Source organism: Varanus komodoensis, unplaced genomic scaffold (genome assembly GCF_004798865.1).
Source record: "Varanus komodoensis strain SLA01 unplaced genomic scaffold, ASM479886v1 scaffold6_2, whole genome shotgun sequence".
Classification (NCBI taxonomy): Eukaryota; Metazoa; Chordata; class Lepidosauria; order Squamata; family Varanidae; genus Varanus; species Varanus komodoensis.
Window position 1 is genome coordinate 3,657,388 of NW_025336346.1, and position 19,005 is coordinate 3,676,392.

Sequence of the window (19,005 nt, forward strand, 5' to 3'; positions counted from 1 at the left end):
ATAATATTGCCAGAGGTTAACCCACATATGGCCTGTCTACCATTGTGGACTGGATCATTGTGTGACAAATGAAATGTCACAAAAAATAAGTGAGTTGTGGTGTAGCAACACTGTACTTTGCTTAGCACATTTGGTATTTGCTAAAAAGGAAATGTGCATATTCAGGCTACTTTCTTACATGAAGAATGAAAACGTATGAGTCTTTAGTATACTTCTTACTCAAGACTCTTATGGACACATTTAACAGGGAGAAGGCTGATCCAATCATTTGCCTATCATGTGGAGCATTTTGCTATTTATCTCGACATCTCAAAATGAGCAGGAGAAGGGTTACTAGCATGTATCAATGGCACTTCACACTGCACACATTTCACAGGCCTTTTGCAGGTTCTCTTTCTGTGGAATTGGATATAACTGGCCCAAAACTGATAACATCTGGCCCATCTTCATTGCAATCACCAGAACTGGATTCTTGATTTCTTCAAAACTAGAATGAGTACCTGGTTAAAAAGTGTGCCGTAGAAAATCCTGGTAAGTGTTGCTCATGATTACGGGAAACAAGAGCACCTCCTAGGGAGACTGCTATATCCCCTGCTAAAATAACTGAAAAGTTAAAAACCATATTTTTGTATGCCAGTAGTCCAGGAAAATACTCAGCACCATTACATTTTCTGACACAATATTTCTGACAATAAATGTCATGCCTCATGTAGCATAGCAGTTATGAGATTTCAGTCAATAACCAAGGCACAGACCTATATCCACACACAGCAAAGAAACAAAATTAAGAACAAAACTAAAAAGGGGAAGATGTATTGCTGCTGCTCCTATTCAAAGCATCAATTAGGCGAGAATTAAAAAAGAAAGAGGCATCTCTCTCTCCCAGAGCGCACACATTTGTTTTTCTGTCTCTCTAGCATACACAATAAGCCATGAGAAACAAAAACGAGATTGAAAATTTGCAATGATGGTGTGTGACAGATCTGTAGGTCGGAGGCCTTTATCTCCTCTGACATCCTTAGTGCTATTTTTAATCACCAAGATCCAGGAGACTGAGTCATGACATGAAGCAAGCACGGGCTGATTCTCAAGAGTGCTCATGCAGGTATCATGGATCTGACTGTGCTAAGTGTCATTTAGATACATAGAAATAGAGGTTCCTAGGAGGGCTTTGCTTGGGGGCTACTGTTAGCTTTGAGTTTCCTCATACTGTTACTTCCATTTGTCTCAGCTTCCGTTGCTATGAACAATCCTCCAAGGTAGGCACCAGGACCAAGATCAAGGTCCTGATCACCCTGTCAGACTTGCCCTCCACAGAGGTGCTCAGTCCAGTTCATTGCCAGTGCTTCACTCATTGCCATGGTTTGCAGACCAGCACTGTAGCATGTGTATATCCCACTATGAGCGCCATCAAGACCAGCTCCCAGGCCATGAAGCAGTGCCATGAGCTTAGGCTCTCAGGCCATGGGCCATGCTGAGTAAGCTCAGTACAAGCAGAGAACCACTATCCTTGGCTAGCCAGTGTGAATGAGATGTAAATGAATGGTGAATTATGAGTGCTGGAATTCTTGGAGAGAAAAGGGCAGGCATAAGACATTTCCTCTCAGAGAGAGGAGGCAAAACAACTCTGCAAAGAGGATGACCCACTATCCTGAGGCATCTGGAAACTGGCAACTCAATTTTTTACCCATAGAAAAGCAGCAATCAAGAAGCAAACACCCATCCAACACTCAGCATAGGTCTAGAAACTTCTCATTCTCATAGAGACAGGTACAGAGAGAAACAGTATAAAGATCAGGGACTTAGAAAAGGAACGTGAGCAAGCTCACAGTTCTGGCATACCAGCCTATGGATACCTTGCACAGTTCCTGCCCACACAAGGGACTGCTGTTGAGGGTCTATCCTGCAGGACAGGTAATGGGCTCCTTCTCCCCTCTCTTTTATCAGTTCACTTCTCTCTCTGCCAGGTAGGAAGCTCTTTATCTCTTTAAAAATATAGAGTAAGACTGGGATGCAGTAGGAATATTTGTTGCCTAGACAACATCAGGTTAAAAGCGTGTGCCTGCTCTGTAATTTCTGCTGAATAAACTTTCCTTTGCTTTCTAAGTGGTGTGTGCGCGCGTGCGTGTGCATTTGTGTGTGCGTATGCAAAACCAGGGCTTGTTCTTTCTGGCAGCACACGTCAAACCCCAGCAAAAGGTCCCAAACCATTTGAGGCAACCTGGCAGGCAAGCAGCTTCTTTTGAAGTGCCTTGCTCCCTGAGATTACATGGTATAACAGGACTTATCTGAAACAACCACAGTTTTAGATCAGACAATAAAAACGGATAGTTCTTGAGTTCAGACATCTTTTATTTTAGTTTCCTTGTGAATAACTGTGCTTCATTTAAAACTGGAAGTGAATGGTTCCAGTCCCTTCCATGCACCTCTGAAAGAAAAGAGGGAGGGTGAACACATGACCCGAAGGGAAGAGTAAGGAACCATGTTCAGTTTCAGAGAAGCTTCCCAGGGCCCCATTCTAGTCCCAGGCAGGGCCAATGGTAAAATATTAATTTACTTGATTCATATCCTGCTTTTTTCTTACAATGAACTCAAAGTGGCTGGCATCATTCTCCTTCTCCTGCTCTCAATCTTATCCCCACAACAACAACCCTGTGAGGTAGGTTGGGCTGAGAGTCTGTGACTGGCCCAAAGTCACCCAGTTGGCTCCATTGCCAAGCAGGGACCAGAACCTAGATTGCCTGAGTCCCAGACCCGAGCTCTTAACCACCACACCACACTGGCTCTCAACCTAATTTATCAGCCTATTTTAAATGAAAGTTCTTACTGCCAGGAACAAAGCCTTAGGAGAGCCATTTAAGGTTTTTAGAATAAAGAAAGCTATATGCAAATGCTGGAAAGCCACCAAATGATCAGAGATCAGGGAAAGAGGGTATGGCCAGGAAAGAGGGTAACTCTGAATGGGACTCCCAGAGGGCAGGATTTGGTTCACGGCCTGAGGTTGCCCATCACTAGTCTAAGGCTCACTATGGTTCATCTCTGTTGTTGGAGACCAAGGTTTCCCATCCCTTCCAATAGCGTGGCTTTGTGGTTTCAGAGACCATGAGAGGAGACAGCAGCACTACCTAAAGTGAGTGATCCAAGACTCTGAAGCCCTTACTGACCAAAAAGAAGAATCATGAATTGTTCTCTGATGGAAATAGCAAAGTCAGATCCAAACAGATTTTTCTGGCTGAAATCCTCTACGTTCACAGGACAGCAGACATTATCTGTAACAAATGGCCACTGTTTCCCTGGATGTGGACAGCTTTATCTAGAAATATTGTCACAGAGAAACCAAACAAAAGGCAAGAGAAGGCAAAACTTACCCGTTTGAGTTGCTGAACACCACCAAATATCCTCATCACACCATCAATCTCTTGCTCCAGCCTTCTGGCCCAGTACTGCATCCTGCAAGAGAAGGGGCAGAAGACACCCTGAGTCAGTAAAGGAGGCATGTGAAGAAGGTGGTTACACATTGGTGGCCAAAGCTTAGCTTATACATTCTCCTTCTGAGGTTCCAGCAAAACACCAAGCATGGCTAAGAGATAGGAGTAGGATGATATGCTTATGAGGCGACCATTGTCCAACATTTTACATATACACAGAGAACAAAAATTAAAGTTAAAATGGAAACTGCAAAGGGTTGACTCTTTTCTCTGCCAAGAAAAATGTACCACAGAGCTGGAGGGACAAGGCAGACCCTTTAGATGGTCTTCTGTACTCAACAGCAAACCCAGGTGGCTGAGTGCCTCTCAGATTGGAAGCAAAAGAGGACTTCTGCAAAATATGGTGGTTTCTACATATTTGCAGCGTGCCCTAGGTTTGCTACAATCAGGTTCATGAATTAAAGGAAAAGGACATTAAACAAACAAACAAGAGCCACTGAACTTGTGAACTTATTAAATTCTAAGGACAGCTAAGCCATGGCACACAGAAGGACCTAAATAAATGGGAAATCAAGAAGATTATAGCAGCCTAACAATTAAGCCATTGGCTTATAGCACCAGAGTCATGGAAGGTTTGTCAGCTGAAATGGGACAGAAGGAAGAATTGTGGGAGTGGGGGAAATGCATGCTGTATAGTTAAAAATGCACACACTTTCATTTCCACTATACAGAGATGCTTAGTGGATTTCTTTTTCCTGTTCCCAATCTCTTGACCTGGATGTTACGAGGCTCCCCACACCCCCACCCTTGCCACCATTTAGCTGAAAATAGCACAGCAGCAGCCTAGTCCTTTTTCTCATAACAAGGGAAAGTCAAGAGGAGGGAGGTGTCTTCTGTCTCTTTACCAGTCCGGAAATCACTTCCCCGCTGCCACCTTGAGAACCCTGAACCTTGAACAAATGCAGTTCTCTTTGCTGATGAGAATATACCATAATTCTGGCATGTTTGCCTTTCCTCTCCTATTTTTTCTTGTGATGTGCCCTCAAGTTGTCTCTGGCTTATGAATGAATGCCCTCCAGAATGCCCTGTTCTTTTAAACTCAAAGCTCTGGCTTCCTTTATGGAATCAAACCATCTCACAGTTCCCCTTCTTCTCCTGCCTTCAATTTTCCCTGGCATGATTGTCTTCTCCAGTGAGTCTTGCCTTCTCATGATGTGCCTGAAGTATGACAGCTTTAGTTTTGTCAATTTTGCTTTTAGGGAAAGCTCTGGCTTGATTTGATCTAGGACCCACTTATTTGTCTTTCTGTCAGTCTGAGGTATTTGTAATGTTCTCCTCTAGCACCATGTTTTGAACACGTCAATTTTCTTCCTGTCAGCTTTCTTCACTGTCCAAAATTCACACCCATACATAGTGAAAATGTAAAGATAACCTATTATATTCCAGGTACATTCTAGCAGTTGCCAGTTCTTGCTGGTTTAACCACTATTGGCTTGTAAACAAGCTCTCCTCTGGAGTAAGAGAAGAGGAGACCTAGTAGGGACTGCGCATGTGTACATGTGTATATTTCCTTCAGGTTCTGGTGTGGGAAAAGTGACTAACATTGGTGGTATGTTTCAACGGCAAATGTATTCTGTACACTCGTTATGTATTCTGTTTGCAAGGCTACATTACCAAATGTGGGAGGGGAAGGGAAGGAAGAGAGACAGAAACCAGAAATGACAATCAGTGGAAACACTTTGTCCCTCCTGATTTTTACTTTATCTTTAAAACCTCTTCTTTAATTGGGAGGCCAGCAAGCTTCTCGAGCCATCTTTATCCAGGTTTGAAAAAGTAGTTTTTGTATTTTGAAGCACAAAACCCACTTCTGCCTTGTACTTGGATTCTTGTGCAAGTTACTTTTCACCAATTTGCCTTCTGAGGATTGTGCATTTTGTGACACAAATAACATCTTTATGTCTACCACAATAGACATCTTATGAATTGGCAAAGTAACCCTCAAGGGCAACCTTTTGTGGAAGTGCCCACAACACTCACTCAAAATTAAAAATGTGTCCACTGACCAAAAAGAGTTGGGGCACCTCCAAAGTTTCCCTTGATCAGGAAAATGAACATAAATGCAACCACCCACACCATGGCCTGCTATTCCTAGCATTATGGTTGGCAAAGAATGTAAGAACCAAAACACCTACTATTTGATTTAGATCAAAACATAGGCAAAATATAATTCTTACAAGCAATCAACATTGTAATAGGCACTTACCCCAGACAACTAAGTAGCAAGTGTCTGAGCATTCATACAGTTATGCTCAGCCACATGGCCTGTTCACATTTGGGTAGCTTTCTGCAAGGGAACTCTATTGCTCAGGCCACTTTCCCATGTCTCTTCAAATGGGTATCTGGACACTGCTATGAGACTTGCCAAGGTGAGGGGCTCATGTTGCTTCTGATTGATTTGGTTGGCATTCCCAGTATTGTGGTGGAGGGGGGATATTATTTTAAACCCAACAGCCTGTGCTTAAGGATGTATATAACTAAACACGTATTTGAAAACAGAGATTAATGTGATCATTTTTGGCCCTTTGCCACTTGAGAAGGGAGGAGGACTGAGATGAGTGAGAAAGAACGCACCAATGCAATTTCCCTGAGATGTAGGAATAGAAAATAAAATCACACAAACCATTGCACTGTAGTCAACAGCAACAGATTTTGGAATGCCTATAGCAGACTGAACAGCTGGTAATTTCTACTGAGAGCTATCCACCTGTAGAACCTGTGTACCCATCAACATCTGTCCACTCCTTTCCTCTCTAAGATTACAGGTTATAGTGCCCAAACAGGTCAAGGTTCTTGTACTGCTGGTACCTAGTCATCCTGAAAAATCAGTGAGTGATTTTTCAAATTAACCAGTGTACAAGATGTCATTGCCATTTAATTATATAGGAAAACAACAATTTTTTTAATCTACCTCATCTGGGTATTGGATGATTCATCCTTTTTAAACTGGCATGTTACAAGGGCCATTTAAAAAAAAAGATTTCCCTTTCAAGATAATGTTAACTTTTAGTCATTTTGCAAAATGGTCCATAAGCTAACGGTAAGGGACACAAACGGTGGGCCATTATGTGTGCAAATGTGTTGCACACCAGCTGCATGGGACTGCACTGTCTCCATTGTGCCAATCAAGATGTAATACAATTGAGATATAAGGGAGTAGATAGAATCATGAAACGGTAGGCAAATCTGCACATCACACTAAGCCACCCTTGGAAGAAGCCACAGTGAATGAGTGGCTTGTCTGTTACTCCCTGCTTAGTAGTTGCTGTGGTTTGCTTCACGCTCAGTCCACCTCAGTCATCTATCCCACTTTGGCAAGTATCCCAGGGGGCTTAGTGGCAGAAACCCTAATTTCCCTGTTCTTGCTAATATCCTCCACTTTGGTGCTTCCTCTTACACTGAAGCAGTAACACCTCCTTTTCTTTGCCATAGATCTTGCACACATTTCCCTGTTTTAGTGCTCTGCCTTGAGATGTGTACAGTTTTGTCCTGTTTCAAGCACAAAGCCTATTGCCATGATGTCCCAAGTGGAAAGCACTGAAAAAGGTTTCGAGGAGCCAAGAGAGGGCATTGTAGGAGAGCAGGTGTTTTGACATGGCCATGCTTCCTGGAGTGACACTCACCATGATAGGGCAGAAAGCTCCATGTTTAAACAGGTAAGGATCAGACTAATTTCAAGGTGGAGCAATAGGGAAGAAAGGAGGAAAATTCGTGCTAAATTCCCAGTAGAAGCCTATTTTAAACAGTGCAAATTCATCCAAGACATTAACTTGTATCTGTTCTTGCGGATGACTACATGTATATGTACATGCTAAAAATCCATCAAAGGTCTGAGGGAGAATGAAGATGGTACAAGAAAGAACATGAGGAGAAGCTGGCATTTTTGCTGCTCTTGCAGGTCCGCAGCCATTCCAACCATACAAACACCCTTTGCTGCCTTGGACATCACTCCAAGCCACCCTGAGAAAAAGCCACCCTCAACAGCCTTACTGAAAGGGCATGATTTATGGAGTAGCTTGTTTGCACAAAACTGCCAGAGATGAGGTAACCACTTCGGATTCAGACATCCTGCTAAGGCACTCTGCAATCACCCATGATGACAACCAGCTTGACTAGCATGACATACAAACCAAGTCAGTGTAATTAGAACATGTTTCCTTTATACATTTTTTTAAAAACTGTCCGAACAGTTCATTAATTACTTCACCAGGAGGCATTCAGTCCAAGAGCCTCCATAGGATTTAGAAGATGGTGAGTCTCAAGATCTGGCATCTGATATTATCACTTCCTATATCAGTTGGAAAACACTGACATGATTATGACTATTTTAGTTCATTATTACTCTTCATTCTCATCTGACCTGTCACCTAACTCTACAGCTATTTCTTGCAGTTTCAGTGGTATGGAAAGTGAATAAAATCAAGAGGAAAAGGACAGAAGAAATAGATATGCCATTATGTACAGGGGGTTTTCACTTTGAGGCAACTCTGTATGGAAAGTGCAAGTGATAAGACTTGACAGTCATTGCCTTTTTGGCGAATTATGACATGCCTCGAGTGGTATGACAGGGCTGAGGAAGCAATCATTCCAGGAAATTTCTTACCACTTTTGTGAAATCTCATTTATGAATAGATGAAGAAACTATCCAGACCAAGCCACTTATCAGGATAACCCTCTAACACAGATGCAGGTTTTGCAGTATTGGGTTTTAACTTACTATAATGACTTGGATCCAGGTTTAAGTGCACGCCACTGCCTGATTTCAGAGATTCCCCCCTCCTCCTCACACTGCAGCTTGCCCCATTCATCAGGGTCCCCTGACTCCCTGTGAAGCATTTTCAGGAAGCTGCAGGAGCTGCTGTGGAAAAGGGGGCTGAGAAATCTGCCTCTGACAGCATCATTGCAGACTCACAAATATGGACCCAACTCATTTTATTTTGGTACCCACACTGGTAACTTGTTGGCATTGAAGGTGAAGCATATAAACTGAGCAAAGCAAGCCTGTGTGGTGTAGTGGTTCAAGTGTTAGATTAGGAACATGGGAGATCCAGGTTCTAGTCTCCACTCATGAAGTCCATTGGGCACCTTTGGGTCAGCCACAGATTCTCAGACTAACCCACCTCACAGACCTGTTGTAAGGATAAAATGGAGCTATGTGAGCCACCTTGGGTTCCTCACAAAATGAAAAAAAGGCAGGCTATAAATGCAATATGACGATAATGATGATGATGATGATGATGAACTAAAATAACCACTCAAACCAGTTAGAAATCGATGTTTGCATTTGGCTTAATGAAGCATTCTGCCAAGCTAAACTAGAACTGCAGGTTGAAGCCTCTGAACTTTTGTGTGAAAGATGGCACCATATTAAACTTGATGGCCCAGTGCTTAAGACCCCAGAACCTATCTATAGTTTATGTGAGGGGTGGTTCCGATTAAAGAAAGGTGGTGGATTCCTTAGGCAAAAGAAGTTCACCACACAGCTGCGCCACCTTTCACACTGGGCCCATTGGCAGATGACCGCAAAAAGGCAGATTTTATTAAACTATCCACTATGCTGCCATGATTGCTTTGGACACCCCATCAGTGTGTATGCAGAATGTATAAACCACCAACCAAACTGGGTTTGGTTGGTTAGGAAGAAGTCAGTCTCTCTCAGTTGTGCCCACTGGAGTATTTGGTTCAGCATCAGGACAGATCTGAGAACCAAGCTGCCATGGTCTGTCAGAATTGCATCTTCCAAGGCTCCCAGTCTGTCTGACTACTAGTCTGACGCATTTGCAACTTATCTTGAAACAACAGGACATACTGGGGATTCAGTTGGCACACTGTCGACTTCACTGCCCAACAATCTCCATACTGGACCCAATAAAGGTGGTCTTAGTTCCAGGCTACTGGTTCTGGTTGACATCAATATTTATGCTGAGGCACCTTGTCTGAAGCAGCTCAAGATTTTAGGGGTTCTTTGACATCCATGTCCCAGCATGTCAACACATACAGCAAAGTATACTCTAGACTCGGGTTTTTATTTTGGTAGCCATGAAGATAATGAGCCAAAGGTGGAGGATTGTTGAATCGGTACCTTTTGCATGGCCAGATCATATACTGCTACAATTCAGACTTGCAGCAGCTTTGCTCTTCGGCAAGTGGACATAACTGTTAAGATGGCCTGCCCACAGAGGCCAATGGATCTGGGGGACTCCCAGATGGCTCTGTGGATTTTTCTGGCTGAAGTGGCTAGCCTTTCTATGGAAATCCTGGTCAGTTTGAACAAGGCGGTTGATACATTTGCTCCTGAGCACCTTCTCTGCAGTAAGGCTTATATGGTGCTATAGAACACCCCTGATCTCAGATGAGGAGAACAAAGCAGAATACACGCTGAGCACAGGGGTCAGGTGGTGGGCAATTCCTGATGCAATGAAAAACTATGGTGCCAATAGTTATTTATAGTTAGGGAAACTGAAGGCAGCAAGCAAACAATATAGCTCTGTTCTTTTGGGTCCTCTGGGTTGCCCAACAGAGCTTTTCCAGGTTGTCCAGGATTTATTACATACTGGCCCTTAGGATACTGTGGATCCATCAGAGGGCTGGTGTGATGTATTTGCAAGACACTTGCAAGATAACATCTGGCAAGTTCTAGAACAGTGGTTTTCAAATGCCGGTCCATGGACCAATGCCTGCCTGTGAAAGAGCCACTTTCATGTGGGCACTCGCCAGGAGCAGCACGGGGCTAGCCGTGCTGTTGCTGATTCCCCACCTCTTCCACTGCCGAGGCGGCCAGGGAGGGGAGAGACGGCTCACTAGGAGCTAGCTGCGAGCTGCGCCACACCAGTCCATCCTCTGCGTGGGGCCCCAAGGACTGGGCCTTGTCCTTTTTCTTCTGTGTTTTTGACTGGGAAGGGAAATGCTGAGGCAGGATTGTGCTGAGAGTGTTTTCTCAGCCAGTCTGTGCTGGTGTGTATGGGGGACTGAGTGGGTGGGGTTCATTGTATTTTATTAAACATTATGAATATTATTGTATTAAGCAACTTTGTATAATTTTGCATTGCTCTACTGTTAATATTGTATTTGAATTTGCTATGAGCATAGCATTGCATTCATATTGATTTTGTATATTGCTATTTTAAATTTTTGATCAACTATACTTGAAAAAAGCAACAGCAGATTTCACAGTAGCCTTACTGGAATTACATATTGCTCTCTAAAATTTCAGTTGTATTCAATTACATTTAATTTCAATATTTTATTCTGTTATTAGCATTTTTACTGCTCAGTTTCTGGTTATTTTAGAGAATTTTCTTTTTTTATATATTTAAAAACTAATATACAAAATACTATATTATGTATTTAATGCTTTTTATTTTTGTCTCAGCAGTACCCAAAATAATTTTCCTATTTTTGCTGGTCCCCAACTATAAAAAGGTTGAAAACCACTGTTCTAGACTACAGTGTTACAGCAGGTGAACCAGGTGACTACAGCCTTGCCCAGTTTTGTAGAATTACTTGCAGTTGGTACAACTTGAGAACACTGACAAGACACTTGAACAGGTTCATGCAAACACTTTGGCACTGTATCCTTTCCCCTTGGCTTGTAACAATCCAGCCCAGTGAAAACAGTCTGGGCTAGAAAGGTGGTCAGAGCCTCCTTACAAGAGGCAGTGATCCCAGGCTACTTGAAAGAGGTGGTAGTATGATCCCTACTGAATCTTTTCTGTATCTGAAAGTTATCAGTAACTTTAAGCTTGTGACAAATATCCCTTTCTTGAGCAAGGTCCTTCCGTAGATGGTTGCCAACCACCTCCAGATGCTCTTGAATGAGACCAGTTATTTGGCACTGGTTCAGCTGGGGTCAGGCTAGGTTTTGGCATGAAAACAGTCTTAGTTACTCTGTACAATGTTAAGAAATAGGGAGTGTGACTTTTTATTCTCCTTGATGTCTCAGCAGGTTTTGACATTCTCAACCATGTTATCCTTCTCGAATAATGATCTCAGTTGTAAGATACTACATTGCTGTGGTTTTGCACCTACTTGGATAGTTGGCTTCGAAAAGTGGTGCTTGGAAATAAAGCTTGGCCCCACAGATTCTCCAGTATGGGGTTCCACAGGGATTGATTCTGTCACCCTACATGAAAGCACTGAGTGAGAGCATCCAGAGTTTAGGGACATGTTGTCATCACTGTGCTAACATGAAGCTCTATTTTTCCTTTTCAAACTCATCAGATGAAGCGGTGCTAGCTATGACACTCATGGGTCAAATGAGGAATAACTCAGACAAGATTGAAATACTGTTTATGGGTGGTTCTTCTGACCAAATGGAGGATTTTCAACCCATTCTTGATACTGAAGCTCTCCCATTGACAGAGCAAGTTCATGGATTGGTGTCATCATTGTCATTTGAGGCTTAGGTGGCCTGAACAGCATGGAGTGCCTTATACCAGCTTGAACTGGTGACCCAACTATACTTCATTTTGAGAGGGACAGCCTGGTCTATGTTCTGGTAACCTATGAGTTAGATTACTGCAATGCATTTAGTAGGGCTACCTTTGAAGATGGTTCAGAAACTACAGCTTGTGCAAAATGAGTTGACCACATTTATTTATTCATTGATTTAAAATTTTTATATATCATCCTTCATTTAAAAATCCCAAGACAGTTTACATTAAAAAATTAAAACAGTATCATCAATAATACCACAATTAAAAATTTCTTAGTGCCAGTACTTGATATAAAAATTAAAACACCAATTAACAATTTAAAAACTGAGTAAATAAAGAAGTTTTGGCCTGGTGCCAGAACTAATAAAGTGTTGGCACTAGGCGCACCTCTCTGGGAGGCGAGTTCTATAATTGGGGCACTATACCACAAAACACTCTCCTCCTCCTACTTAGCCCTCCTCACTTCTTTCAAGAAGGGCTCTCAGAGGAAGACATCTGCAGATGATCTTAAGGCTCATATGGAAGTAGATGTTCCCTTAGATAACCAGGTCCTAAACCATGTAGGGCTTTATATGTCATCATCAGCACCTTATATCAGGCCCAGACTTCAATTGGTAGCCAGTACAGCTGATATAGGAGTGACTTATTATGTTCCCATCTGCCAGCCCCAAACAGCAATCTGGCAGCTCTATGCTGTCCAGGTAAGGATGCAACTGATGGACCAGCCTTAGCTGAAGTAAAGCACTCCCTGTTACAGACACCATCTTGGATTCCAGGAACAACTCTAGGTCAAGAAGCACTCCCGAGCTGTACCCTGTCCCTTAAGAGAAGTGCAACCCTATCCAAGACACCTAGCCATCACTCTCCTGAGCACCTTGCCCCAAAAAAGGGATGTTAGCCACAAATCTATAATTGGTTACATCCTCTGAGTCCAGAGTCGCCTTCTTCAAGAGAAACCTGATCACCCCCATTCAAAGGAGAGGGAACTAGACTCTCCCTCAGAGAGGTGTTGATGACCTTCTGCTCTCAGGGTTGCATCCCTTTCCTGGCTTTGATGATCAACCAGGAAGGGCAGGGGTCAAGTATGCAAGTGGTGGGACAAACATGGTATCCTCAGGTTGCAATAACTGAAACTCATCCAACAAGACTGGATAAGATGGAACACTGGACACCTTTCTCACAAGACTAACTTCAAGTGTGGAGTTCAATTCAGGACAAATCTGAGTGATTTTACCCTCAAAGTATTGTGCAAATTTGTTGCAGCAGGTCAGAGGGCTCAAAAGGGTGCACCCTAGGGCCAAACTGCAATAAGCCATGAACAACCCAAAATAGCTCTGCCAGATAATGAGATACAATGCTGGCAGAAAAGAATTTCTTCTTTGCCGCCTTCACCACCATAATGTAGGCTCAATGAGGTCTTGTGTTTGGCTAGATTCAGCGTGGGTTTTTCTCCACCTGCACTCTAACCATCTGTCAGCTTTCTTCATTGCTCTCAGCTCAGGAGGGTACCAAGGCACTGCACAAGCCTGGCAAGCAGGGAAAGGGCATTTAGGTGGGATTCTGCTGATTGCCTGGGTCACTTCCACATTCCATCAAGCAACCTGAGCTTCAACAGCAGTGCCAGTCATATCAGCTGGAAATTTCTCCAGAGCCCTCAGGAATCCATCTGGATCCATCTGACTGCAAGGGCAGGCCACTGTAATAGGTTCCCCCACCCTTGTGGGTGGGAAAAGAAGTTGTAAGACTAAATTTCACGAGGAAATGATCAGACCATGACAAATCGACAGTTATCAATTCCCTCACTTCTAGATCACCATCTTCCTGCCCAGTTGAAAAAAACAGATCAAAGGTGTGACCTTTTTCATGTGTTGTGCCTGTCACATGTTGAGATAGCCACATGGGTGTCATGGCTGCTGTGCTGAGCTGCCCCAGATGATGGCCTTAGCATGAAGGCTAAGTAGGTCCCCCAGAACCTACATGCTGGGGATTGGGGGGGGGGGAGCAATACCAAGGTTGAGATGACCTCTGCCAGCTCAGGCAGAGAATCTATTGGGCAGAAGGGTGGGCAAGTAGACCAAAAAAACTGAGTCTTTCTCAATCACCCAGCACCAAGTAGACACTCTAGACCCATCTTTGAGTACACAGGAAGCCTCAAGAGAAAAACCAAAGTTTCATAGACTATGGTGATTGCTAATGATTGATAACGATCCAAATATATAATGCTGATTCTGACACTTGAACAGGTTGCCAATGCATTTCTGGACCTAATTCAAGGTTTTCACCACAATACCTGACGGAGTGCCTCTTCTAGTATGAATCTACCATACATTATCATCAACATTTCAGACCCTCCTCCAAAGGGAACCTGGAACTGGCAACAAAGGATATGACCTTTCTGATAGTAGATCCCAAATGTGCACTGATCACCTCACTGAGGTCTGCCTGGCAGCAGATGCCTTGGCATCTTTCGGGCAACAGGTTAAGACTGTCATCTACTCCCAGGCATTTTATGGCATATGATAGGATTTTAATGAGAGCTGTTGCACCAGGTAACTGTTTTTAGCTGTTTACATGGTTCTAAATTTTGTACATTACATATTTTATGTTTTGAGTTTTATATGAAATGCCCACAGACTTTGGCTATCAGGTGGTGCAGAATATAGATGAACAAACGAACAAACAAACGAATCAATAACTAAACTAAGATGATGTGTCTATAATAATTTGCACTAGTATACATCACTTTACACTCAACTAAATCAACCTTATATGAAATTCATTGGCTTGTACACTGCTTTGGGATTATTTTAAAAAGAAAAGCAGCCAATAAATTTCTTAAATAAATAGCATCATGATTATATGGCCCTAGACAGGATTGGGGGAATGGAGCATGGCAGGGTTCTTTAGATTTCCAGATCAAAGGTCAGAAAAGAACTGTGGGTTTGGAGCTAGGGATTTGTACCCCCCTCCTCTCTCTCTCTCTCTCTCTCACACACACACACACACACACACACACACACACACACAGGGGAGGGGGGGAGAGAGAGCCATAGAGAGAGAGTGCGCATACTGGCATAGAAATAACTGTGCCACCTCCTACTCCAAGGTCTTAAGAGTGGCCTTGGAGCAGGACAAAAGAGGGCAGGGAGGGGCCAGAAAACTGGTATCCTTTAAACCTTCACATTTGGAGCTAGATACCTGTATGCCACCTTGGGCTCCTCAAGAGTCAATGCCATACCATCAGCTACTGCATTGTCTTACAGCTACCTCTTATGCACTGTTGGTAGAAACACAAGACCTAGTTTAAAAATAAGTACTTCCAAAAGCAGAAAGAAAGATCCTTCTTTTTGTTTGCAGCAACAGCTTTTAGTCCACTGTAAAACCCTTGATTATCTATGTGCTCTTTTTAAACTGACAATGCAGCTTCTCCAGCAGGATTTTGGGTGGGGCAAAAAGAATGAAGTGAAGATGGATATGAATAGTGTTCTTTTCCTCACCAACTCTCTTGTGGGACAATCCTAAGGCATTACAGCTGAGGCATGGCAGCCAGCAAGATCAGCAACCTTGTTTAGTCACCTCCTCTCTCCCCTATTCACCATCAGCAATGCAATGTGCTTGACAGGATGTCATTCAATGCTGTGAAAGAGTTTCACCACCCCCTCAAACAGCTGATTAATCTCCTGAATACACAGCCTCCAAGACAGACAGGGAAGCAGCATATCTAATTCCTGGAAAATACAGGTGCGTGCTTTGGTTGCATGCCCTCATTCACACAGACATGTAATTACCATGGATGCATGCTTAACGACCCATACAGGTCTACGGTGACCTTTAGCCATGGTGCACACACTGCAGACACATACACGGTGCTCCTGTGAAAGTGGGGAATAATAAGATCTCAACTGGGAAAATTAGTTCAGACACTCATTCAAATTCCACAAACATAAATGATGCATATTTTCATTCTCAAAAACACAAAAGTGCACATTACACAGGGAAAGAACCCAAGCTAGTTAGGATCTGTAGTGGACACCCAGCCAGGATTCCCCACTCCTGTGGCCAACTGGGCTAAAATCCTGCCCAGTAACACCCTGGTCCCAGAACCAGGCACAGGATTCTGCACATGACAACCCAAGTAATGGGGGAAAATATGGGCTATTCAAAGGATAAAATACAGGGGTGGAAGGAACTAGAACAGCTAAAGCAGAGACACAAGGAATAAAAGGGGAAGGAAAGGAAGGGGAAAGGGGATTTGGAGAGCAGCAACAAAACAAATTATAGCCAACCAAAGACCCTACAACTCCCAGGCCTCCTTGGCCTCCTCAGACACTAAATAACAAAGCTCAGTCTATCCTTGGCTTTACACACAGATACTATACCAGCCACAGGCAGCACAGAGTATGGCAGCAAAAGTAGAACCTCTCCTTGAAGAGGAACCCCATATCTCTTCAGGCCCTAGGCTTTAACACCCCCCCCCACCTGAATCAGGTGATTCATGAGGTCTGTGATTGATCCCAGGTGTAGACCATTAGCCCATATTGCCACATCTCATCTCCTCAGGTGTGAATTCTCCTGTCCTTGGTTGTAATTTACAGTATCACTCCCTCCTGCATACGAAGAGCCTAGCCAATCCTCTGGGGACCTTGAGTGCTAGCGTCCCACTGAGTGAGCACCTGGCAATTTTAACATTTTCCCACTCTTGTCAGTTAACCCTTCCTGAGGTCTTAGCCAGTTCACATACACACTCTTAGGACACAACTCAGTTTATTAATAAGCCTAAACTAGAAAGTAGTAAAATATTAAGATTGGGGGAAGTACACTTGCAAAAAGCAGTACGGAAATAGTGGTGCAGCAGATTAGAAGGTTAGCTAACCAAGAAGCTTAGGCACTTGTAGAAACATTGAGCCATGGAGTCAGAAATGTGCAGATTCAACAGAAATGAAAAGGAAACAGGGCAGCTATGATTACCTGACCAAAGGAAGGAGAGCTCAAAGGTTGACTTCATGTTCTGGTTGACTGCCAAAAGTTAGGAATTACAAAGTATAAAACTAACTGACTGTGTTACATTATTAAGGCAAGATTCACTGGAGAATACAATCATGCTAGACAAAGACAAAGGCAGAAGAAGAAGGGAAAGACCAAGTATAGATGGATTGACTCCATAAAGGAAGCCACAGTCTTGAGTTTACAAGAGCTGAGTAGGGCAGTGAAAGACAGACATTTTGGAGGGTACTCATTCATTGAGTCACCATAAATCAGAGATGACTTGACAGCATGTCACAACAACAAAAAAACATTATTCCTATCCTTTAGTGTCAAAGCAACAGTAAACCATTTATCTCTAAGTATACTGTACAAAGATGACTTGATGGCAAATAACAACAACATGCTGTGCTACATCAGCTTGTGTGCCATCCAGGTATCTGCAAAGATGATGGACTATTTTAATAAATAATAAACCAATCATTTAGCAAAGCATCCTTTGGCCATTGCTATTCATTCATCCATTATCCATTATTAAACTACCATTCCACAAAACTGGAGGTGGAGGTTGGAAAAGCAGGTGGATATTATTGCAAAATGCTACTGAGACACTGCCATTATATAAAGCAATAGGTTTCCAAAGACTGGAAATTTGACTTTTGACTCCCACCATCAGCCCTGCTAACTGCTGTTGTTTATAACGCCCCTATGAACAAATACCCGACCCCTCAAAATATCTTGACCTCGACAGCTCTTGCTGCCCTGCTCAGCTCTTGCAAATTTTGCTTGCTTACTGTTTTACTTTAGGCAACTTTTCCCTCCCAATACAGAAGAGGGAAGGAAGAAGATATTCTGTATATCCATCTATATTTCACAGATTAAAGTGAGATCTTTGGAAGACAGACTAATTTACGATGAGGTCTAGTAAACATCTAGCAAAGCCACACCAATCTTGGCTGCAAGCCTCTGTTGTCTGCAGTAGTAATTAAATGACAATTGGGAAAACAGCTTTATGGCAGGCTCCCCAAAGCTGGACAAATACATATTCTTTCACATTTTGTAGTAAACACGCTTTAACCACATTCAAGTTCATTCACATTTGTTTACCAAAAAAAAAAAAATGCTCCCATTTTGAGAGGGAGGCAACTGTAGAAAAGCTAGGGAGGGAATTCATGAAATGTCAAGGATGAAAATGGATAATTTGGTTAAGATTTGCACGCAGCTAATCAGAGAACAGAAATCAACGGGTTGCTTACACCCCACCAATTACTTTCCATTCTACTGATTCCCTTCCACAAGAGGTGGGACCCTCTAATTTCAGTGAGCAAGTGGAACCCGCCACTTATTTAAAGATGTAGTGCTTGCTAGGGAAGCACTGAAACAAACACTCATTTCTTGAAGGAGGCAGATGAGCAGACCTCCCTTTACACAAGTGCTCCCGTGACATGCCGCCTTCTAGGAAAAAGGTCGCCACTCATTTTAGGCTGACATCATCACAGTAATCCTGTGCATAACAGGATTTGTGGGGCATATCAGAAACAACTAAGGCACAAACATCTCATTTGATTCTGCCCAGTAACCTGAAGCATTATCCAAAAGATTTTTTAAAATAACCTATAGTCAGTATTGGAGACTATAAGAGCCTTTCTAGATCAGACCAAAGGCCTATCTTGTCCAATATTCTGCTTCTCAAAATGGCCAACCAGATACCTAGAGGAAGCCCTCAAGCCAAATATGAAAACAATAGTCCTGTCCCACTTCTGGTAGTCGTCTCCAGTAACTGGTGTTCAGGCGCAGGGGATGGGGTATGAGGCGAGACTGAGGGGACTGGGTCTCTTCAGCCTGGAGAAGAGGCGACTCAGAGGGGATATGTTGGCGACATACAGGTATGTGAGGGGATGTCACATGGAGATGGGTAGAGACCTGTTCTCCCCTGCAGAGGAAGGCAGGACATGCTCCAACGGAGCAAAGCTCAGGAAACCAAGGTTCCATTTAGATGCCAGGAAGCACTTCCTGACAGTTAGGACCCTGCGGGTATGGAATGGGCTTCCACGAGAGGTGGTTGAGGCCCCATGGGTGAGGGTGTTCAAGGATAGGCTGGA

At 43.2% G+C, this 19,005-nt stretch overlaps 1 protein-coding gene across 2 annotated transcripts in view; it reads right to left on the reverse strand.

Annotated features, from left to right (window-relative positions):
• The window catches only part of CACNA2D2 (calcium voltage-gated channel auxiliary subunit alpha2delta 2), a 658,873-nt gene that overhangs the window by 591,271 nt on the left and 48,597 nt on the right, over positions 1-19,005 (reverse strand). For both annotated transcript variants that reach the window (XM_044451244.1, XM_044451243.1), the window contains exon 2: positions 3,369-3,450. In XM_044451244.1, the coding sequence (XP_044307179.1) occupies positions 3,369-3,450 (82 nt within the window). The remainder of the gene's footprint in view (positions 1-3,368; positions 3,451-19,005) is intronic.